The 20,692-nt window shown below is 50.1% G+C and overlaps 1 protein-coding gene across 2 annotated transcripts in view; it reads left to right on the top strand.

Annotated features, from left to right (window-relative positions):
• The first annotated feature begins 273 nt into the window (after window positions 1-273).
• The window catches only part of NOS2 (nitric oxide synthase 2), a 41,473-nt gene continuing 21,054 nt past the window's right edge, over window positions 274-20,692 (top strand). Inside the window, exons 1-11 of one of the 2 annotated variants that reach the window (XM_049860999.1) lie at window positions 274-433; window positions 7,693-7,777; window positions 8,615-8,746; window positions 9,811-9,959; window positions 12,225-12,387; window positions 13,660-13,751; window positions 14,648-14,789; window positions 14,913-15,052; window positions 16,466-16,640; window positions 16,733-16,834; window positions 19,522-19,716. In XM_049860999.1, coding sequence (XP_049716956.1) covers window positions 324-433; window positions 7,693-7,777; window positions 8,615-8,746; window positions 9,811-9,959; window positions 12,225-12,387; window positions 13,660-13,751; window positions 14,648-14,789; window positions 14,913-15,052; window positions 16,466-16,640; window positions 16,733-16,834; window positions 19,522-19,716 — 1,485 coding nt within the window. In that variant the 5' untranslated portion in view covers window positions 274-323. Of the gene's footprint in view, window positions 434-4,606; window positions 4,735-7,692; window positions 7,778-8,614; window positions 8,747-9,810; window positions 9,960-12,224; window positions 12,388-13,659; window positions 13,752-14,647; window positions 14,790-14,912; window positions 15,053-16,465; window positions 16,641-16,732; window positions 16,835-19,521; window positions 19,717-20,692 lie in introns of those variants that run through there. The other variant, XM_049861000.1, reaches the window with a different exon arrangement.

Here is a 20,692-nt window from a genome sequence, read left to right on the forward strand (position 1 = left end):
GGTATACATGTCCTTGTCGAATGGTGATCCAAAGGTCCACTATTTTTCAGTTGAATTGCTATCTGACTTTGTAGCATTGAAGTCTATGTCCACAGGGCCCCCAGAATAGGAGCAGAGGTTGCAAAGCATTGATGAAGGGGCTGTTCAAGGCTTACACTAGCTTTTGATTCTTTAATAAGCCAACCATCTTGAGAAGGCACAGCTCTGAAAACTCGTTCTCAGTCTTCCATAACAGTCTCTCCTTCCCTTTCTCAGCCTCACACCAAAGAGCAAGCATCTGAGTTTAAATCCCGATAAGTGACCTGCTTTGCAAAGCCACGAAGATGGCCTGTCCCTGGAAGTTTCTGTTCAAGGCCAAATCCTCCCAGTACGACTTGTCTGAGAAAAAGGACATCAACAACAACACGGGGAAAACCATCTATCAAACCTCCAGGTAAGCTGTTCCCTGCTGCCACTTCTTGCTCTCCTTGCCTTGACTTCCCTTCCTCCCTCAGCATCGCTGACTCAGAGTTCCTCTCTCTGCTCCTGGCCTCTGATCTGTCTTACCTCTCCAGTTGCTTCCTGGCTGTCCCTGTTGGGGTTTAAAGCAGCCACTATTTATTGGGCACCTCACTATGTGTGGCACTATGTGAAGTAGGAAGGTACACGGGACAAGGACCTCAAGGAGCTTCAGATCTTTAGAAAAGAATGTGGGCAGAGACCTGATGTGAGAACAGGAGGCTGTAGGGTCTGGTGGTTAGAACCAGGACGGGATCCTGACTTCTGTCCTGATTCACCAGTGTGCACGCCTCACCAGTTGCCAGACATTTTGGACATCATTCTCATGAAGAGTACCAGGATGTGAGTTAGAAAAACCGGATTGGAGCCCTGTGTGGCACCTCATTAGCTGACCTTGTGTTGTCTCTCACTGGCTGTGTGACCTAGGCTGAATTACCCTCTCTGAGCCTCAGATGTTCTCATCAGCAATCATACCCACCTCGTAGCATGCTGAGGATTAAATGCGAGTGTGTATGTGAACCACCCAGCAGCGTGCCCAGCACAGCATAAGCACTGTGCAAATGTCAGTGTTTATTATAATCTCTTGACCACCCGCTCTGTGCCAGGGCCATGCAGGGTACTGCACATGTACTGCATCTCAGTGGATCTTCTTGGGGTTGGGGGGTGGGGGGGCTCTGTGAAGCACTTATTTTTGGTTCATTTTATAGGTGAGGAAGTAGGAGATCTGGGAGGGAATGACTTCCCCAAGATCATGTGACTGGTAATTTCAGAACTCTAACTTGAACCCGAAGTTTGGGCTCTTCATGCTCCCCGATGCCTGGCCGGTAGGAGAGGCAAGCCTTAGGTGGGACTGCGAGAATTAGTCAACTCCTGCACCAGTGGGCAGGCTTCCAGACAACCCTGCGGAGGAGGTCCCTTGTCCACTGGAGTTTGAGTCTTGCTCAGGTGGAAATTCACGTGGATCTGTAACCACACGACGGCATGAATCAAACCAAAGCCCAGTCTATCAGGGCTGCTGGGCTGACCTCACAGCTCTGGAGAAGCCTTTCCTGTTGACTGTGGTGGGAAGGGCACCCCCTGGCACTGGGGAATATGGCAACCCCGAGTGTACCTGTCATAGGCAGCAGAATAACGTAATGGCTAAGAGCATGGGCTCGGGGATAAACAAATGGCTTTGCCACTTAATAGCTCTGTGATCTTCGGCAAGTCCCGTAGTCTCTGAGTCTCAGTTTCCTTACCTGTAAGAGAAAAAACAAAACAAAACCCATTGCCGTCAAGTCGATTCTGACTCATAGCGACCTTATAGAACAGAGTAGAACTGCCCCACAGAGTCCCAAGGAAAGCTGGCGGATTCAAGCTGCCAACCTTTAAGTTAACAGCCAAGCTCTTAACCACTACGCCTGAGTTGTGATAAGAACTAAACGAGCTTTTCTACATAGTGCCTGACGCAGAGTAAGCGCTCAATAAATAGCATCTGCCGTAGTTGTCTCATTGTTATTGTTGGCAGCTAGGATGGGACTGAGCAACACGAAAAGCCCTCTACAACAGCTGGCTTTGTAAAAGTGATGTGGGCTTTGTGGACTTTGAAGAGTGGGCTGAATGTGGGGAGGTGAAGGGAAGTAGCAAAGACATTCCAGGAAGGAGGGGCAGGATGAGCAGACTCAGAAGCAGAATCGAGTATGACTGTGCTTGGCCAGGGTGGGGTGGTGGATGGGGGAGTGGGAGCTGGGATAGAAAAGGCAAGGCCAGAACACTGAAGGCTCGGCTGCCAGGGAGAAGATTTTGGCTTTCTGTGCTGGGCAGTGTGGAGACATTGCAGGTTCTTGAGCAAGACAGTCCAGGCATGGGGGCTGGAACGAACCAGAAGAGAGACTATTTGAAACCAGGCAGGTGGGATGGTGGTTGCTGAGGTGGTCAAGAGACCAAGAGATGAGAATGCAAGGTCAGATGGCTGCTGGATGTCCTGTTGGCACCTCAGGCTCAAAATGCTACAGACTGACAGTGGCTTCTTCATTCCTCTTGGTGTATCAGGAGGGCCTGACCCCCACACCTGAGCTCAAGAGTCTGCTTTGACCCTTCCCAGGGTCAGTCACCAAGTCCCGCATCTCTTTCTTCTCTCTGCCTCATTGCTGCAGACTCTGCCAGCTAGCCTCCCCAGCTCCAGCCCCTGCCTCTGACCTCTCTTCCTCCAACTTGACTGTCAGCAAGTCATGCTCCTGCTCTAGAGACTGTAGTGGCTCCCCATTGCCCGTCACCACACTGAGGCTGTACTGCAGGGTTTTGTATGATAGCTCTCCCCAGACAGAGGGCACCCACCCGCCCAGCCCAGCCATGCTCACTTTCCCAGTGCCTGTACAGCATGTTCCTCACCTCGACTCATCCTGACCTGATCCATCCTTCATCTTTTGAGGCCATCCTGAGTCTCCTTCCTCCCTGAGTCTTTACAGTGTGACCCACAGCCCGTAGGCCTTAATTCCGTACCCTCTAATAGCATTACCAGTCTTCCTGAGGACCAGCTTGTCTCTTTGGACCATTCAGATCCAAATTGCCACATTATATGGGCTCTCCCTGAGGGCCTACTGTGTGCTGAGCTGTAAAAGGGACAGTGACCTAGTTCCTGTTGTCAGAGAGGAAATGGGGTGAAATGACACCCATCTCACGGGTTTGGGGAGGAGGACACCAAGAACGAGATTCAAAAGAGCTTCATATATTGATGGGTTAGGGGGTGGCTAGACGGCAATGCGTTTTTTTAGTAGGTGACAGGAGACTGGGTGCAGTGGGCAGGGTGGTAGAAGTCCTGAGGAGACTGCAGAGTGCCCAGCCCAGCTGTAGTGTGGGGAGGGGTGGGGTGGGAGAAGGCTTTGGGAGGAGGTCAGCCCAGCTGGACTTTGATAATACAGTCGGGGTAGGGGGGGGGACGGGGGGGTTGTTACTGGAAGAGGAAGCAGCAGTACAAAGGGGATTTTATCCTGAAAGCAAGGGGGGGCCAATTAGTATATTTTGATTTCAAAAGGCAGTTTTCAAATCCATTTAGGTCTAATAAGACCAAAAACTTATTATATGTGATTGATGAATCTATGTTCTATGTAAACAAATGATTAGGAAGGGTGCTGGTATGTGTGTGTGTGTTTTAGAAACACAGACAAATGCGGGAACATCTAGATGGAGAAATCAGGAATTTGGAACAAAGTTGAGCGACATGTTGCCAACTGGGTGGCAACTGGCTCAGAAAACAGGTAGCCTCTTTTATGCCACTTTAATTTGTGGTTGAGGGCAGTAGCCCTGTTCTTACCTGGACCCTCAGTGTCACTCTGCTCAGGAAGTAAGGAGCAATTTACAGATGGAGCAAAGTCAGGAATCCCTGTCATCTTCAGGTAGTAAGGACTAGAGGGCTGAGAGGGACCGAAGGGGCTTCTGGTCCACCCCTTCCATTCTCCCATCAAAAGGTCACACCTGGCGGTGGGCAGAGGAGCAGAGGCCCTGCACTTTCTTTGGCTTCCTTTGTGGAATCACACAGAACACACGGAAAAGAAATAGCCCTTCTTGGAGGTGGAGAGAGCTTGGGCTGTGTCCTTGGGCAGTCTCTGGGGCTGCTTTGTGGCCTTGGGCAAGATCCCTAACCTCTCTGGGCTCCAGCTGCCTCCTCACTAAAATGCGGATAATAATATAAAACTGCCTTCCTGATCTGGTTTAGTAAGGAGTCGATGAAATAACGGACAGGAAAGGTTTGCTTTGTAAACAATAAAGTTATACAACGGGAGTTATGATGGTTATGACGGTTGTTACTTCACCGAGAACAAACCAACCCGAGGCCATACATCCCTCAGGCTCTTAGTTCGGAAGAAGTCCAGTGGCATCAAGCCGCAAACTCCCCTGTGACTGCCCACTGGGGGCCCCCGGGTGTGGGGGCTCCCCCAGGATGGCAGCAGAAACGCGGAGGCGCGGGAGAGGGGGTGGCCGGCCGGGGGGACGTGGCCGCCTGCAGGGCCGACACCCCGGAGGCGACGCGAAGCCCGGCCTGAGCCGCTGCTCCGGCTCGCCCCGCCCCGGGCGCGGGCGGGAAGCGATAAAGGGCCGGCGGCGGCGCGAGCGAGCGGGGCGCCCTCGGAGCTGCGCGGGCGCCCGGGCCATGCGCGAGGGGCTGGGCGCGGCGTGCGAGGCCGTCCGGCCCCGGCTCTGCCGGCTCCTCCGCAGGATCTTTCGGCCGCAGCCCTCCTGCCGCCCCAGCCGAGCCAGGTACTCTCGCCCGGCCGGGTTTTGCCCCGGGAGGGAGGCAGGGGCTCCCATGAGAGGCGGTGTGCAGCCAGGTAGGAATTCTGGATGTTTCAGAACTTGGAGGCTCTCTGCAGAGGGTATTTCAGCACCCAGACTGCTACGCCCTTTAGGACAGATGTAGTTAAAACGTTCTTGTTCTACAAGTAAGGTCTACTTCCCAGAGTGCCATCTCCTCCTTGGTGTATGGAGGTGCAAGAGAGTGGGACGGGTGGGAACTGCGGGGAAACAGGATCCCAGGACTCCAAACAAGCCATCCTCAGCCACTCAAAGGCTTATGCATAGTTCTGAGTCTAAGCAAGCCATTCCCTCAACACCCCTCCGTTTGATGGCAAGTCTTCAAGGATCCCCCCTCCCTGTGAAGGACCAAGCAGGAATGTGGAACACACATGGCTGGGGATTTAGTCAAATTGCATGAGTGTCTGGATAAACAATGCAATAATTTGGCAATGAGTATCCAGGTCCTTAATGTGCCCACCTGACATCTGGTCACCTCATCTCTCAGGAGCTAGTAAAGGCATTGGCTAACGGGAGGAGCAGGGGTGAGGGCTGGTGTGTGTGTGTCATAGCTTTGTTTATTCATTTCTTAAGTTACAAAAAAATTACCAATTATGAAAGTAATTCATGGTTCCTATAAAAATGTGGAAGATGCAGAAAGGTATAAAGAAAGATTAAAATTGCCCATCACTCAGTGCTAGTCACTGTTAACATTGAGTGGCATTTCTTCCCAGGTTTTTTTCTGTGCTTGTACACACACACACCCACACACACACACCCACACACACACACACACAGAGCCAGCATCAGACCATCTATACAGTTTTGAGGCCAATATGGCACAGTTACGTGGTGAGTTTTCAGACAGCTTTTAAAAACGAGGCTTTCTGATTTTTACTTACGTTCTTTTAGAGGAACTTATCTCTTTAGAGTTCCCACCCACTGCTGTCAAGTCTGTTCTGACTCATAGTGACCCATAGGGTTTCCAAGGCCATAAATTTTTATGGACGCAAACTGTCACACCTTTCTCCTGTGGAGTAGCTGGTGAGTTCCAACTGCTGACCTTTCAGTTAGCAGCTGAGTGCTTAACGGCTGTACCACCAGGCCTCCTTGTAGGCGGGACCTGGAGAAGAACATCATGCTTGGAAAAGTAGAAGGTCAGTGAAAGACCCTCAACTAGATGGGTTGACGCAGTAGCTGTGACAATGGGCTCAAACATAGCAATGGTTGTGAGGATGGCACAGGACGGGGCAGAGTTTTGTTTTGTACATAGGGCCGCTAAGAGTCGGAACTGACTCAATGGCACCTAACAACAGTATACATAGTTAATAATATAATGTTAATATAGATATAGAGCCACTACGTCTTCTGATTAAAAAAAGCAGTATGTCCTCCCTCATTATATCCTGACCTCACAGATACGTATAAAGTAGAAAAGGAGAGACCTCTGTAATACCCTCTAACCCCATCTGCCTCAGATGTGTGTGCACAAACACACTCGCGTTCCAGAAAATACGGCAACCAAAATGGAACATGACAAGCTTTCAAACTGGTACGATGCACCTGTGGAGTGAGTCTCCCTACATGGAAGCAAGTGTGGGGCATGACTTGGAGGGACATTCACACATATGCAGCAGAGAGGGGTTGTGTGTCTTCTGCTCTCTGTTGTTTGCCAGGAGAGCAACCTTGAAATCCCAAGCCAGAATCAACTCTTTCTGAATGACTTCAGGCAATTTGGGCTTTTTTCCCTTTCCAAATGCAACTCGTTTTAAAATAAATAAAACCAGTATATATTTTTTAAAGTCTTTCTCTTCCAATAATACTCACAAATCATGTCTTGGATTTGCTTTAAAATAACGATGGGGCTAAGGGGTATTGTTGAAACAAGATTGGCTGTAAATTAATAATTGTTAACTGAGTTGAATCTGAGTGGGGAGCCCATGATTATTTTATATGTTTAAAATTTTCCATGTTGAAAACTTAGGAGTCTGTGGGTGGTGCAGATGGCTAAGCTTTTGACTCCTAGCCGAAACGTTGGCAGTTTGAACGCACCCAGCGGAGTCTCCGAAGACAGATCTGCTTTTATCTGCTTGTGAAAGGTCACAGCTTTGAAAACCCTATAGAACAGTTCTACCCTGCACACGTGGGGTCTCCGTGAGTCGGAATCGACTGGACAGCAACTATCAACAACAAATCGAGTGCTTAAAAAAAGCCTGAAGTCACTAAAAACTAGAAGGTGGTGGGCAGGGCTGCTGGCCTGGGAGGACAGAGTTGTAGGGACCATTCTCTGCCCACTCAGCCCTTGTCCCACGTTTCTACTTGGTTTTTGAGGGCTTCCTGGTCCCAGAGCTTCTGTTTGGGCCAGTAGCTTTGACTCAGCTGCCCTTCTTTTTGTCTTTGTGGGAGGAAGGTAAGAGAGGAAAAGAGGGGGGAGGTGGTGAAGATGGGGAGATTTGGTTTGACCAACTGTCTCCGCCCCCCTTCACCACACACACATCATCCTTGCCTGGAAGCCAGGAGACATGGCCCTGGCCTCTAGCTCTGCCTCTGACTCAGTGTACATCCATGACCAAATCACTCCACCTCTCTGGACCTCAGTTTCCCCATCCATCAAATGAGCGTGCTGGCAACTCAAAAGAACTAGATAGGAACCTTAGGGGGCAGTAAGTTTGTGTTAATGAGAGAGGAACAATTCAGTAAAGGAGGTTGAGAATGGTCGCACAACTCCAAGAACGTCATCAGTGTCACTAAATGGTACACGTAGATACTGTTGAATTGGTGTATGTTTTGCTGTGTATATTCTCAACAACAACAATGAAATAAATAAAATATAGGGGAAAAAATGAGGGTGCTGGTAGAGAAGACCCCCAAGACCCCTCGAGGCTCTCGGATACTAGATCTCATAGTGGCTGTTTCCTTTTGCAGTCCCGTGACACAGGATGACACCAAGCTTCGTGGCATCGGCAAGCCTGGGAATGAGTCCTCCCCACCCCTTACCGGGACGGCACAGGTCAGTGGATCACATGGGCATGGGAACCCCCTCCCCTCCTCGTCCAGGCAGATGCAGGCTGAGCAGCCTCATGGAGGCTGGGCTGCTGGGCAGAGGAAGTGGGGTTTGTGCAGCAAGTGGGGAGCCCTGGGTAGGGGGACACAGGTGGGCATGAGGAAGGGTTTGGCGGAGCAGGACGATCCACAGTGGTTGGGAGTGGTGGTCCCCACTGGGTCTGTTGGTACCTCGATGATTTGCCTTGTGGGCTGGCAGGCACGGGTCGGGTGTGATTCCAGATTGTTCATGAAGCCAGGAATGGGGTGCCTCCAAATAATCGCAGGCTCATTGGCTAAACCTTTGGTGCCAGCCTGCATCCCACGAGCTCCATCTTCCCTAAGTGCTTTTGACCTTGGTGTTCCAGAGTGGTGGCGGAGAGGTGGGTGGAGGTGGGAGAGATGGTTTTCATGTTCTTAAATGCCTCCAGGGAAGGCAGCGATACATTCTTCCTTGGCCCAGTTTCTGTTCTCTGCAATATTGACTGTGACAGTAGTCTCCCTTGCATCTAACCTTAGTCCCTCCTGCTGCAGTTCCTCTGAGGAAGCATTTGGCAGGGGTCTGGGTGAGGAAAGAAGCCTGGCTGGTGGCCTGGGCACCCGGAACTCTTAGCAGGCACTGGCCCAGGTGGCTGAGCTGTTGGGAAGAGAGGAGGGGCATGGGGCACCAGCCTGCTCTGTATGCCCATGCATAGCTCCCCACCCCACCCAAAGCCAAAGCAGGGCCAGGACTTGGGTGAGACCTGTGGGGTCTTGGGGTTGGAGACATTTGGAAAACGCTGCTTTTTTCCTCCCATCTGAGAAGCCTTCAGAATCCCAGGTCAAGCTGGACAAGGAGCTGGTTACGCCCCCGTTGGCCTGCCCACGGCACGTGAGGATCAAAAACTGGGGCAATGGGATGACTTTTGACGACACGCTTCACCAAAAGGCCAAAGGGGTGAGAAGTCTGGGGCTTCAGGGAGGACCACCTTGTCCCAGGCTGGTGATGCCACTGGGGCCCTTTGTGGACCAAATAGGTGCTTCTTCCCTCACCCCTCCCCTTGCAAACCAAACGATCATCTACTTGGGCAAAAGGAGTTGGGAACAGAAACTCACATTCTTCACAAATTACAGTAGGAAGTAAATGATGTCAACTCTCTATTAACCACCCTGGTGGATGGTGGCTAATCCACAGGATGAGACTACCTATTGCATGTACAAATTAATGTCTTTCTTAAAGAGATAGATTTCAGCATAGCATCAGGAAGAATTTTCCAAGTGTCCAAAGGCAGACTGAACTACATCCTGAGGTAGTGAGCTTCCTGTCTCTGGAAGGGTTCAAGAGCTCTTAACAAAGGGAGATTGGAGAGGAAGTTCATGCTTCAACGAAGTGGTTAGACTAAGTGCCTTTTAAGGCTCCTTCCTATCTTTTAAGTTTCTTATTCTAACTTTAGAATGCATTCCATGGTTTTAAAGTAGAAAAGAATTAAACATTTCAAGACCACGAAAGCAGGATGATTTTCCGCACCTCCCAGAAACCACCACAGTTATCCTTTGGGTGTACTTCCTTCCAGTGTTTTTTCTGTGCCATCCTGTGACTTTGGGATTTGTACCTGCTCATTCCTATTCATTTTTCTGTACACCTTAGTGTGTTCCCACAGGAGGCAACATCAGCCTCTTTAAATGAACTCTTTAAATGAGAAGGTGGTTGACCTGTTCCCAGGGACTGAGCTGTTGACTCTGGATCTGAGGCCAGCTGGGGATCTGGGCCAGAGACTGAGCCTTGGGGTGGGAGAACTAACCTCAGCTCATACCCACTGGGGTACAGTCAGTAGAGGAGAAGACATTTGGCTGGAGAGAAAGCCTGGTGGACCCCAAGGAGGAGGTGCTCCAGGGGTGGAGAGCAGAGTAGCCAGAGTGAAAGGTAATGGTCAGAGGAGCTGGCTGCTGGGGGAGGATGGACATGAACACCTGCTCCATAGGCCAAGCGGCCTGCTCTCACCTCATGCCTTTGCTTTCCAGGATCTTGCTTGCAAGTCCAAGTCTTGCCTGGGGTCTCTCATGAGCCCCAAAAGTTTTACCAAAGGACCAAGGGACAAGCCTACCCCCCCGGATGAGCTTCTACCTCAAGCTATCGAATTTGTCAACCAGTATTACAGCTCCTTCAAAGAGTAAGGCTCGCTTCCTCCAAACTCCCCTGGGTTCTGCTCTCTCCAGCCATTTTCCTCTGACCCTAGTCCCCTTTCCTTCCCAGATTCCCAGTGGTTCTAGGGCAAAAGCCTAGTTTTCCAAGGAAAAATATCCCCAAGGAGTAGGTTTTCATAATCGTGGGACAAAGAGGCATAGCAATAGTGGTTGAACTGTGAGTTGAGAGTATAAACTATTAGAGTTTGAATCCTGATTCCGTCATTAACTAGTCCTATTTCCTTGGGAAATCTACTTACCCTCTCCGTGGCTCACATTTCTCATCTGTAAAATGGGGATGATAATAATAGAACCTGGCTTATAGGAGATTGTTGTGGGTAAGTTACTTCTCTGTGCCTCAGATAATAATAGTATCTACCTTATAAAGATTCAATGAATTAAAGTATATAAAGTGCTAGGCATAGTGTCTGGCCTGCAGCAAGTAGTTCTACTCTGTCCTGTAGGGTCACTGTGAGTCGGAATCGATTCGACGGCAACAGATTTATGTAATTTAAAAACCGTAAAAAATCCAGTTGCCATCGAGTCGACTCTGACTCCTGGAGACCCCATGTGTGTCAGAGTAGAACTGTGCTCCGTGGGGTTTCATGGCTGATTTTGGGGAAGCAGATCACCAGGCCTTTCTTCTGAGGTGCCCCTGGGTGGACTCAAACTGCCAATCTTTTGATTAGCAGACAAGCACGTTACACTTTGTACCACCCAGGGACTCCTCATAATGTTTTCTAGTCCCTTGGAGATACGACTTTATGAAAACAGTAATAAAATATGAAACCCTAAAGGAAATGGATGCAAACATAAAAAAATAATCATTTTTTACGTATCTGCATGTTAACACTACTAAGGGTGTTATAGCATCGTCGTGACGAGGAGCGTCACTGTTTTCATGCTTGGGTGCGGGGGTAGGGGGGTAGGGTCTTGCTAGAAGCTTTTTTGGGAGGGAGGGCTTCCAGTGGTGGGGCAGCAACCCCTTCATCCGGCACTCTCTTATGCCATAAGTGTCCTTGAGGATAAATATCAAGTGTTTTGTCTTTGTGCTTTTTTTCCTTTTAATCAAGAAGAGATGCTGAGACACTCTTTATCTGCAGAAAGGCCATTTTGTTCTGCATTTTCTACTGCCCTTAATCAGGAGTTCATTCCTTAAATAGTTTGTCTGTTGCCATTTCAAAAGTCTTCGGTGGTGATTGGAAATCTCAAGGTTGCTCTGTATGTGTGTGTGCGCGTTGTGTGTTGTGTTGTGTGTGTTTCAAATCCTTTCTGACTGAATCCCTCCTTTTGGGATATTTCCAAAGTCGGGGAGGGGAGAGGAGAAGCAAGCTGACAAATGTCATATGGAATTTCTGGAGGAGCTGGGCTGGGCTGAGGGTGAGAAATAGCGTGATTTAGGAGCCTGGGGCGTCTGACCACGCTGTGGGGAGCTCCTCCATGTGCCAGCCCGAGTCCCCAGAGCTGGGCTCCAGGGTGGCCTGACTGGACTCTCAGGAAAACATAAGTGGCCACTTGAGGTGTCTGGGCTTACAATCCCCCTGGAGTGGAAGGTGGTATTACTGCAAGCAGTTAAGAGCCTGACTCCGCATCAGGGTGGCTGGGTCTGAGCCCTGGCTCTGCTCTTGACCACGCTAATGTTTCTGGGACTGGAATTCAACCTCCTAGAGCCTAGATGCCCTTGACTATAAAATGAATACAAAAATACCTCCCTCACAGACTCAGTAAGACCCCTCAGTCATAGGAAGTACTCGGCACACTGAGCTCTGTGAGAAGACTTGGCTTGCCTTCTCTTAACCATGAGAAGAGAACAGGTGCTCCCCTTCCTCAGAGGTGAAACATTGCTGTTACTTGATGAGCAGATCCTCTAAGTCTCGTAAGTGTCCGAGGAGGACCGCACCCCCTGCTCAAGCTGAGATGAATACATGGTTAAAGAAAAAAAGCCTGGAAATACCGAGGTTCCAAACGGGCCAGGACTGGTCATGTAATTCGCAAGCTCTTTGTTGAAAAATGATTAAGAATTTCAAGACGGCGGCAGCAGAGCATAAACCAAGTGTGGGGCCCTTCTAAGCACAAGGCTTTATGTGCTTTCACAGGTGACTTGAAACCAGCCCTGGCAGGAGGAGTCCCTAGTGGGGGACATCTTGCCGTCTTGGCCTCATCCTAGCTCAGTTCCTGTTTCTGTGGATTGCATTAATCCGCATTTAAAGGCATCTCATTGTTGATCTTCCTGATGTCTTCCTGTCTCCCAGGGCAAAAATAGAGGAACATCTGGCCAGGTTGGAAGTGGTAGCAAATGAGATCGGAACAACAGGAACCTACCAGCTGACAGGGGATGAGCTCATCTTTGCCACCAAGCAGGCCTGGCGCAATGCCCCCCGCTGCATCGGGAGGATCCAGTGGTCTAACCTACAGGTGAACTTCCTTAGACCCAAGTGGGAGAGGGAGCTGGGGAGGTGGGCAGACCCTGGGCAGATGATTCAGAACAGCCTAGCAAAAGCTGGGCCCAGAGCTGTGCTCAGAGCCACCCAAAGCCCCGCATTCTCGCTTCACACCCCTGAACATGAAATGGGATTATAGGACCCCTCTCTAGATGTCTAGAGCTCCCTAGATGGTGCAAACAGTTGATATACTTGGCTGCTAACTGAACAATTGGACATTCAAGTCCACTCAGAAATGCCTTGGAAGAAAGGACTGGTGATCTACATTTGGAAAACCAGCCACTGTGAACCTGGTGGAGCACTGTTCTACCCTGACACACATGGGGTTTCCAGGAGAATTGACTTGATGGCAACTGCTTTTTTTTTTTTTTTAATAAAATCTAGATATGTAGAACCCTATTTCAGCACCAGGATTTCTGGCTGACCTTTCTCTTGCGTTGCAATTGGGAGACTAAGCACCATCAAAAAACCAAACAACCTTGTTTCTGTTATTATTGAGGTCCCAGTGCCACAAGAGAGGATGTTTACCTTAAATGTTTGAATTCTTGGCTCCGAGAGCACATTTTATTTATCCTAGATCCTAGGCCATCTTTTCCCTGGGGGATCATTTATTGTTGGATAATACCAAAAGCACTTGACAGAGAAATCGATTAGAAATGCCAATTAACCACCTCTGGCTGTGTCGTTGGTGCCAGAGGCCCCCTTATGATATGCTCGGGTGTTGCAAAGTAACTAGGCCAGGGCTATGGAAATCTCAGTTCATGGTGCTTTAAAATCAGGTTTTCTTCGGATTTTGTTTTTTGTTGGAGTCTTCTAAGTAGATTCGCCCTCAGAGGCAAAACCTGGGAGGGCAGGAGAAAGGATGGCTAGGGGGAACTGTGAGATGGGCAGAGTTGATGCAGAGAGGAGAATGCATCCCTCTACCTGGTATTTGGAGTCCCTGGGTAGTGCAAACAGTTAACCTGCTCAGCTGCTAACCAAAAAGTTGGAGGTTGGAGTCTACCCAGAGGTACCCCAGAAGAAAGGCCTGCCACCTACTTAAAAAAAATCAGCCATTGAAAACCCTGTGGAGCACAGTTCTACTCTGACACATGGGGTGTCATGAGTTGGAATCAACTGAGTGGCACCTGGTGTTTTACCAGGTGTTTGGGTGTTGGGTGTTTAGGCCACTTGCCTCAGTTTGGAGGACCCAAGGCCTCTGTCTATACAGTCCCTGATGGGCTTGGTCCCGGTGGGGTGTGTGCAGGTCTTTGACGCCCGGAGCTGTACCACCGCAAAGGAAATGTTTGAACACATCTGCAGACATATACGCTATTCCACCAACCAGGGCAACATAAGGTGAGTTTGCGTTTCCCTGGGCAGCACCTGGGGCCCACTGCCCCAGAGTGTTAGCCAAAAGATGCAGGTGGGGTTAGGGGAGGTGTCTCAGATTCTAGGAGAAACCAGGGAAAAAGGAGACTCAGTTGTCTTCAGGGACCCTTAATAGTGAGCCAAGCCTCCATAAACTTAGCCTGCGTCCACAGCCTGTTTCCGGAGGGGGTGGGGGATCTTTAAGAAGTAACGTCATCATTGTTCAGAGTTAGGGCTCTCCACTTTTTGGGGTGGATGAGAGATTGGTTCCCAGCAGATGGCTCTTGTGGGTGTTTGTCTTAGAGGTGGGAGACCTGTTGCTCATCAGTACGTATCCCTCACCTCTCCCCACCCAAAGATGCCAAGGCTGATAGAACTGCGCATCTCATTCAGGCATTCATTCGTTCTTTGTTCAGTAAACACTTAGTGCCAACTTAATGGCTACCCAACACAGGGCTAGGTGGGGGTGGGGTGGGGATGCAGGGGAAAGCTGCAGAGATGCCTAAGACCCCCGGACCCTGCTCCAGGCCTCTGTGAATCCAAGTGCTCACTGCCAGGCAAGAAACGTGCAGCTAGGGAAACAGCTGTGGAGGGGCCACTAACCCCAACTAAGGGATGAGAACGCTTCCTAGAGTGGGGGCTCCCTACGCTGGTCTTGAAGGAAGGGCAGGAGTTGGAGGGGGAAGGAGGAAGAGGATATGTCAGGAAATGGGGCAGGTTACACCGAGGCCAGGGAGAGCCTGGCTGTAGGTGGTCCAGTTGGTTTGGCTGCAGGGGGCTGGTGCTTAGGAAGAGTGGAGGGGGAGGTGGAGCCAGCGGCGGGGTGGTGGCTAGGAGTCCCCGCGGGGCTACACAGTAAATAGCACTGTCCTGTCCTGGGGAAGGTCGGCCATCACGGTGTTCCCCCAGCGGAGTGACGGGAAGCATGACTTCCGGGTGTGGAACGCTCAGCTCATCCGTTATGCTGGCTACCAGATGCCCGATGGCAACATCATAGGAGACCCCGCCAGCATGGAGTTCACCCAGGTACCCGGCCAGCCTGGGCCCTGGCTCTTTGGGTAGGGAGCCCAGCATTGGGTGACGGAGAGGGGCCTGGAGGGCTTAGGGTGCCTGGGTCTGTGGACTCACCACGTTTGTCTTGCCTTCCAGCTATGCATTGACCTAGGCTGGAAGCCCAAGTACAGCCGCTTCGACGTGTTGCCTCTGGTCCTGCAGGCGAATGGCCGTGACCCTGAGCTCTTTGAAATTCCACCTGACCTTGTGCTTGAGGTGCCCCTAGAGCATCCTAAGTAAGTGGGCTGGGAGTGCAAGTCGGCAGGCATGCCTCCCCACTTCCCTATGGGAGACCTCCCCTGACCTCCCTCAAAGCCAGGCAGCAGCAGTGATGCCTGGAGGGATTGGCTTTCAAGCTTACCCGGCTCCCTTGCTTTCTGCGGTGAGTCTGCGCTTTCACATCAGGCCTCCAGACTTCCGAGGGTATGTGGATGATGAGGGAAAAGCAGAGGCTTAGAAAGACGGACCCCTAGAACTTAGGAAGCAGTGACCACAGGAGAGGAATCCTTGAAAGGCTCCTGGTTGTCTCACTGAGCTGCCCAGGGCTCTTTTGCCTTCTGCCAACTCCCATGGCTGTCCCTCTCCTGACTATAGTAGAATCATAGAGCTCCAGTGATTTCAGGAGCTTATCCAGTTCAGCCCCTGCTCCAGGCGGCTCCTGTGGTTACGAAAATACTGCCATGTATTGAGACTTACTACGTACCAGGAGGTTCTAATCTGTCCTATAGAGTTGCGATGAGTCGAAATCGACTTGACGGCAACGGATTTGGGGTTTGATGTACCAGGCATTGGGCTGGACTTCTCCTTTTGTCCCTTGAATGTGCGGAACTCAATCCTACCTCAGGGCCTTTGCACTTGCTGTTCCCTCTGCTGACATGCCTTCCTCCCAGATTTTTGCATGGTTCATTGCTTCTTGTCAGTGAAATATTTCCTAAAATGTCACCTCCTCAGAGAAGCTTCTCTTGACCATTAAAGCTATAGTAGGCACACCTACCCTTGTCTAGCATCACTTTGTTTTATTTTATTGTTTATTTTTTTATATTCTAGAGTCAATACTATACACTAGACTGTCAGCTCCTCGAGAATAGGGATCTTGCCTTTCTTGTTCACCAATATATCCCCAACACCTACCAGGGTGCCTGGTACATAGTAGGTACTCAATAAATATTTGTGGGAGAAATGAATATAAAAATGAATGAAGCTGAATTAGCTCCTTTATCTTCATAATAGCCCCACGAATTTGATGCTAGTATCTCTGTTTTGCTGATGAGGAAATTGAGGCACAGAGAGGCTAAGGAACATCCTAAGGTCACACAGCTAGTAAGGGTTGAGGCAGGATTTGAACCTAGGCTTTCTGCTACTAGAGTCCCTAACCAGTATGTTATGTTGGATTCTCAACTTTTAGCCCAGTGCTTGGTGCATACCTCATGTTTAATACATGTTGCCATGAATGAATGAGCGAATGAATGCGTATAAATAAATGAATTGGGAGAGTCTTCCCAATTTACCTCTCCAGGTGGGATTAACTTAAAGATCAATACCTGGAAAAGTTTTCTTGGTTGACTGTTTTCTAAAGAGTTTTTTTTTGGAGGGGGAGGTTGTGGACAAAAGGGAGAGCTCTAATTGCAACTGGCTCTGGCTCTGGCCAGGTACGAGTGGTTTCGGGAGCTGGAGCTGAAGTGGTACGCCCTGCCTGCAGTGGCCAACATGCTGCTTGAGGTGGGCGGCCTCGACTTTCCAGGGTGCCCCTTCAATGGCTGGTACATGGGCACGGAGATCGGAGTCCGGGACCTCTGTGACGTTCAGCGCTACAACATCCTGGAGGTAACGAGGGCCGCCCAGCTGGGCTGGCTGGAGGCGTGGGCTTGGGGGCAAGCCGCAAGGACCGACTCAGGCCCATTTGTCTGCCTCTGCAGGAAGTGGGCAGGAGGATGGGCCTGGAAACACACAAGGTGGCCTCCCTTTGGAAAGACCGGGCTGTCGTTGAGATCAACATTGCCGTGCTCCACAGTTTCCAGGTGCGTCTGTGGTTTTGTGAGTCTGAAGACTTTCTGGTTAGAGGGTACATATTTCTGATTTTCTGAGTGCATGCAAGGTTAGTGTTGTTTCTATTTGGGATTGTATGTGGAGTAGGAAGTTCTGAAGCTTCTCAGGCCCAGGGCTACCGTTGCCCACCCAGCCCACCTCTCATACCACGCTTGGTCTGGACTCACCGGAGAAATGAACTGAAATGAAAGCATCTCCTGTCCACGGTTACCTTTGTTCCTCATATAAAGAAGCATCTTGCGGATGGAAACGTAGAGCCCCAGTGTGTCAGATTAGAAGTGTCCACAGATCAGACCACACTGCCCCACCTTCTCTTTGATTGGCATGTAATTAGGCAATGAGTGGTATCCTTAATTTGAGCCTTGTGGGGAGATGGTTAAACGATTGGCTGCTAACTGAATGGTTGGTGGTTTGAACCCACCCACTGGCTCTGTGGGCGAAAGACCTGGCAATGGCTTTGGAGATGCTTTTAGCACATGCTCCCCACGCCGGATCAACAAATAGACAGTGGAGATGCCAACAAGCTGGGAGGAGAGGGGAGAGTCTATCAGGCCCACTCCCCAGGTCGGAGGGATAGGAGTCGAGGGGGGCCTCTGAGAACAAGCTCAGACGGGACAGGAAGAGCCCCCCCCGGGGCTGGCCCGGCTCAGGAAGGGCTGGCCATGGACCACACATCCCGACCCCTGGGGCCTCCCAGCACCAGCCCTAACACTGCCAGGATGCGGATGTGCTCAGATAACTCCACAGATTCACAGCCCCTCCTGACCGTCGCTGCCATGCCCCTCCCCTGCTCAAGAGTCTCCAGGACTTCCTTGTCACCCACCTTCAGGATAAACTTCAAAAAACCTTGGCTTTGTGACCCCATCTGTAAAATGGGGATAGTAATAGTACCTCCGTCAGTAGGTTATTGTATGAATTAAATGAAAAGCCATGCACAATGTTTAGCTGCACTGCCTGGCCCGTAGAGAACCCTCGGTAAGCTGTCATTATTGGTGTTATTATTATTTATTATTGTTATCATCTTAGCTGCCGTCATCAGCTCCTGAGCGTCACACTGGTCTGGCACCCTAGCATTGCATACTGTGCTGTATATAAAATAAATGATGAAAGTGGAAGGTCAATTACCAAAAGGCCTGGACACGCTGCGTGCTTGGTCAACAGGCTCTCTTGTGCCCCCTGACCTTGGCTCATACAGCTATTTCCTACAGGAGTACCCTTGCCCCAGCTAACTTGGACTCTTCCCTCAAGGCTCACCTCTTCAGCTGTCCCTGAAGTTCCCCGTATCTACCCTCATCTCTGCCCGGTGTTAGGCTCTCTCCTCTGCCCTCCCTCAGTGCTCTCTGCTTGCCTCCACCATGGCTTCTACCAAATAATGCAAAACCAGCTGTCTGTCTCCTATTTCTCCTGCTGCCGCTGTTGTGTTATCGGCAGCCCTCGAGTCAGCCCCCGAGTCCTGGAGACCCCATGCACAAAAGAACAAAACGCTGCCCATCCCTATGACTGGTTGTCGATTGGACCACTGTGATCCATAGGGTTTTCCTTGGCTGATTTTCAGAATTACCTTTCTTCCTAGTTCTTTGGAAGCTCTGCTGAAAACTGTTCAGCAGCATAGCAAATGCAAACCTCCAGTGACAGGCAGGGTGGTAGCCGGGCATAAAGTGCATTGGCTGGGAATTGAGCCTGGGTCTCCCACATGGAAGGTGAGAATTCTACCACCAAACCACCGATACCCCTTCTCCTTCCCCTAGTTAAATTACAATCTATTGTGTCTTTCCCCTCTGTAGTGCCAGGGCCTTATGCAGTACCTGGCTGATAGAAATAATAATAAAGCTAACATTTACTGAGCACTTCCTATGCTTTACTTGTATTAACTTCTTGCCTCCTTTCAATAACCTCAGGTGGTGGGAACTGTTATTATCCCCATTTTACAGATGAGGAAACTGAGGCTTAAGTAATAAAGTCACATGGCTCATAAGACACACAGGCCCCAGGATGTGAATCACTATGTTAAACAAATATCTTTTGTCTGAATGAGCTGCCCTAGATGTTGAGGAGATGGCATTCCGATTAGGCTCAGACTCCCCAGCTTCTAATTATCGGATGTGGGATTTGGGATGATTTGTCTCCTATACACTACACTTCCTCCAATGCTTCCGATCTGTCCACAGAGGCGTTCACTTCCTTATCAGCTGGGAGGGCCTCAACCCAGGAAGCAACTTCTGGAACTTTCTACATCAAGTGGCTAGGATAGTTTTTTCTTTCCCTGCCAAAGGGTCCTGTGTTGAGCTATCAGCATCCAAAGACAGCCATTTGTTTGGGGTTTGGGGAGAATTGGGGGCATGAACTGAGAAGCTAGACGCTGCCTCCAGAGGGTCAAGGGGAAGCAAGCTTACTGTGTCCTAATGGTGAAGCCACCTTGTGACCTGTGGGCTGACCGTGGCCATGGTGTTTCTAGGGCTCCTTCAGAGGCTCTGGAAATGCCTTCTATGCGGGTACTTATGTGAGCAGGCAAAGAAGGGGCCAGGAGGAACTTTCTCCCCCATTTTCAAGATTGCCAGGCTTTCCCACATGCCACCCTGGAAGCCTGCAGCCTACTTGCTGCTCTCCTGATGTCCCCGCCCCTTGCCTCAATTCTCCTTCTTGCCCTCCTCTGATTTAGAAGCAAAATGTGACCATCATGGACCACCACTCAGCTTCAGAGTCCTTCATGAAGTACATGCAGAATGAGTACCGGTCCCGTGGGGGCTGCCCAGCTGATTGGGTTTGGCTGGTCCCACCAATTTCTGGGAGCATCACCCCCGTGTTTCATCAGGAGATGTTAAACTATATCCTGTCCCCTTTCTACTATTATCAGGTAAGGGAAGGATCTTCCTCCCCTTTCTTTGGGGGCTCAGGCATAGAGACAGTGTGAGTGTGTGTGTGTGTGTGCTTGTGTGCATTTTTACCCTTGCAGGATATGGGAGAGGAGGATCAGGGTACATGGGGATATATTTTAATGCTTCTTGGGTTCCACTCAAGGACAGTGAGCAGCTTTTGCCCATTTCCACAGAGGGTGGGACTCAAGGAGATGTCTTTTATTGTATGTTGAATGGCCTGTTGGTCTAACATGGCTTAAGCTCCCAAGGGTGCCCTCCATGGCACCTGCTTCCACGGGAGGGACTGGTAAAGAGTCACGTAGTATAATTGGGGAAGAGCTTGGCTCCCGAGTCAGACACACCTAGGTTTGATTCTGCCACTTCCTAGCTGTGGGATCTTAGGCAGGTTATTTCACCTTTCCAAGCCTTATTTTCTCATGTCTACAAGGGGTGGGAATTAACCCCATGCTAGGAGGTTGTGCAGATCCCATGAGCTGGTAGGTAACAACTTAGCCCAGTGTCCAACCCAGAAAGCACTCCATAATGTTAGCTATTGAAAGAAGTTCTTTTTTTTTTTTTTTTGTCACAAAGAATTTTGGTTACCATTTTGTCACTCTGAAGGTGATAAGTGAGATGGCTGTCTATCCTGGCTTGCCCAGGGCAGTTTGTGCCTGTTTTAATGACGCTTTTTGACTCTCAGAGGTATCCCGGCATGAACTGTACATTAGGTAGCCTTCCTAGTGACAACCGCTTGCTGTTGAATTGATTCCAACTTGTGGGGACCCCATATGTATCAGAGGAGGACTGTGCTCCATAGGGTTTTTAATGGCTAATTTTTCTCCCGAAGCACCTCTGGGTGGACTTGAACTGCCAGCTTTTCAGTTAGCAGCCAAGGGCATTAACCAATGGCACCAACCAGTGATAAGGCAATAAAAATGAAAGAGAAGTGGGCCCTCTTCCTTCCAGGAGAACATT

The sequence above is a fragment of the Elephas maximus genome, chromosome 19 (assembly GCF_024166365.1).
Source record: "Elephas maximus indicus isolate mEleMax1 chromosome 19, mEleMax1 primary haplotype, whole genome shotgun sequence".
Lineage (NCBI taxonomy): Eukaryota > Metazoa > Chordata > Mammalia > Proboscidea > Elephantidae > Elephas > Elephas maximus.